Source organism: Eimeria mitis, genomic scaffold (assembly GCF_000499745.2).
Source record: "Eimeria mitis Houghton genomic scaffold, Emh_scaff2662, whole genome shotgun sequence".
NCBI classification, from domain to species: domain Eukaryota; phylum Apicomplexa; class Conoidasida; order Eucoccidiorida; family Eimeriidae; genus Eimeria; species Eimeria mitis.
The window spans coordinates 5,974-6,224 of NW_013571004.1; the positions used below are offsets into that span (position 1 = coordinate 5,974).

The 251-nt window shown below is 60.6% G+C and overlaps 1 protein-coding gene across 1 annotated transcript in view; it reads right to left on the reverse strand.

The window, feature by feature from the left end:
- EMH_0057000 (uncharacterized protein) overlaps positions 1-130 on the reverse strand; it is a gene marked incomplete at both ends in the record, with an annotated part of 1,591 nt that extends 1,461 nt beyond the window's left edge. Inside the window, 1 exon segment of the mRNA XM_013497419.1 lies at positions 1-130. Coding sequence (XP_013352873.1) covers positions 1-130 — 130 coding nt within the window.
- Positions 131-251: the final 121 nt, after the last annotated feature.

Below are 251 nucleotides of genomic sequence, written 5' to 3' on the forward strand. Positions count from 1 at the left end.
TGCTGCTGCTGCTGCTGCTGCTGCTGCTGCTGCTGCTGCTGCTGCTGCTGCTACTGCTGCTGCTGCTGCCGCTGCTGCCGCTACTGCTGTTGAAGGGGATATCGACAGAAAGGGAGCTCGAGCTATCCATACAACTCAAATACACCACGGGCTCAACGCTGCGACGTGCGCTTGACGTTCTGCTGCCGCTGCTGCTGCTGCTGCTGCAGCAGCTGCTGCGGCTACTGCTGCGGTTGCGTACCTTCCAGTAT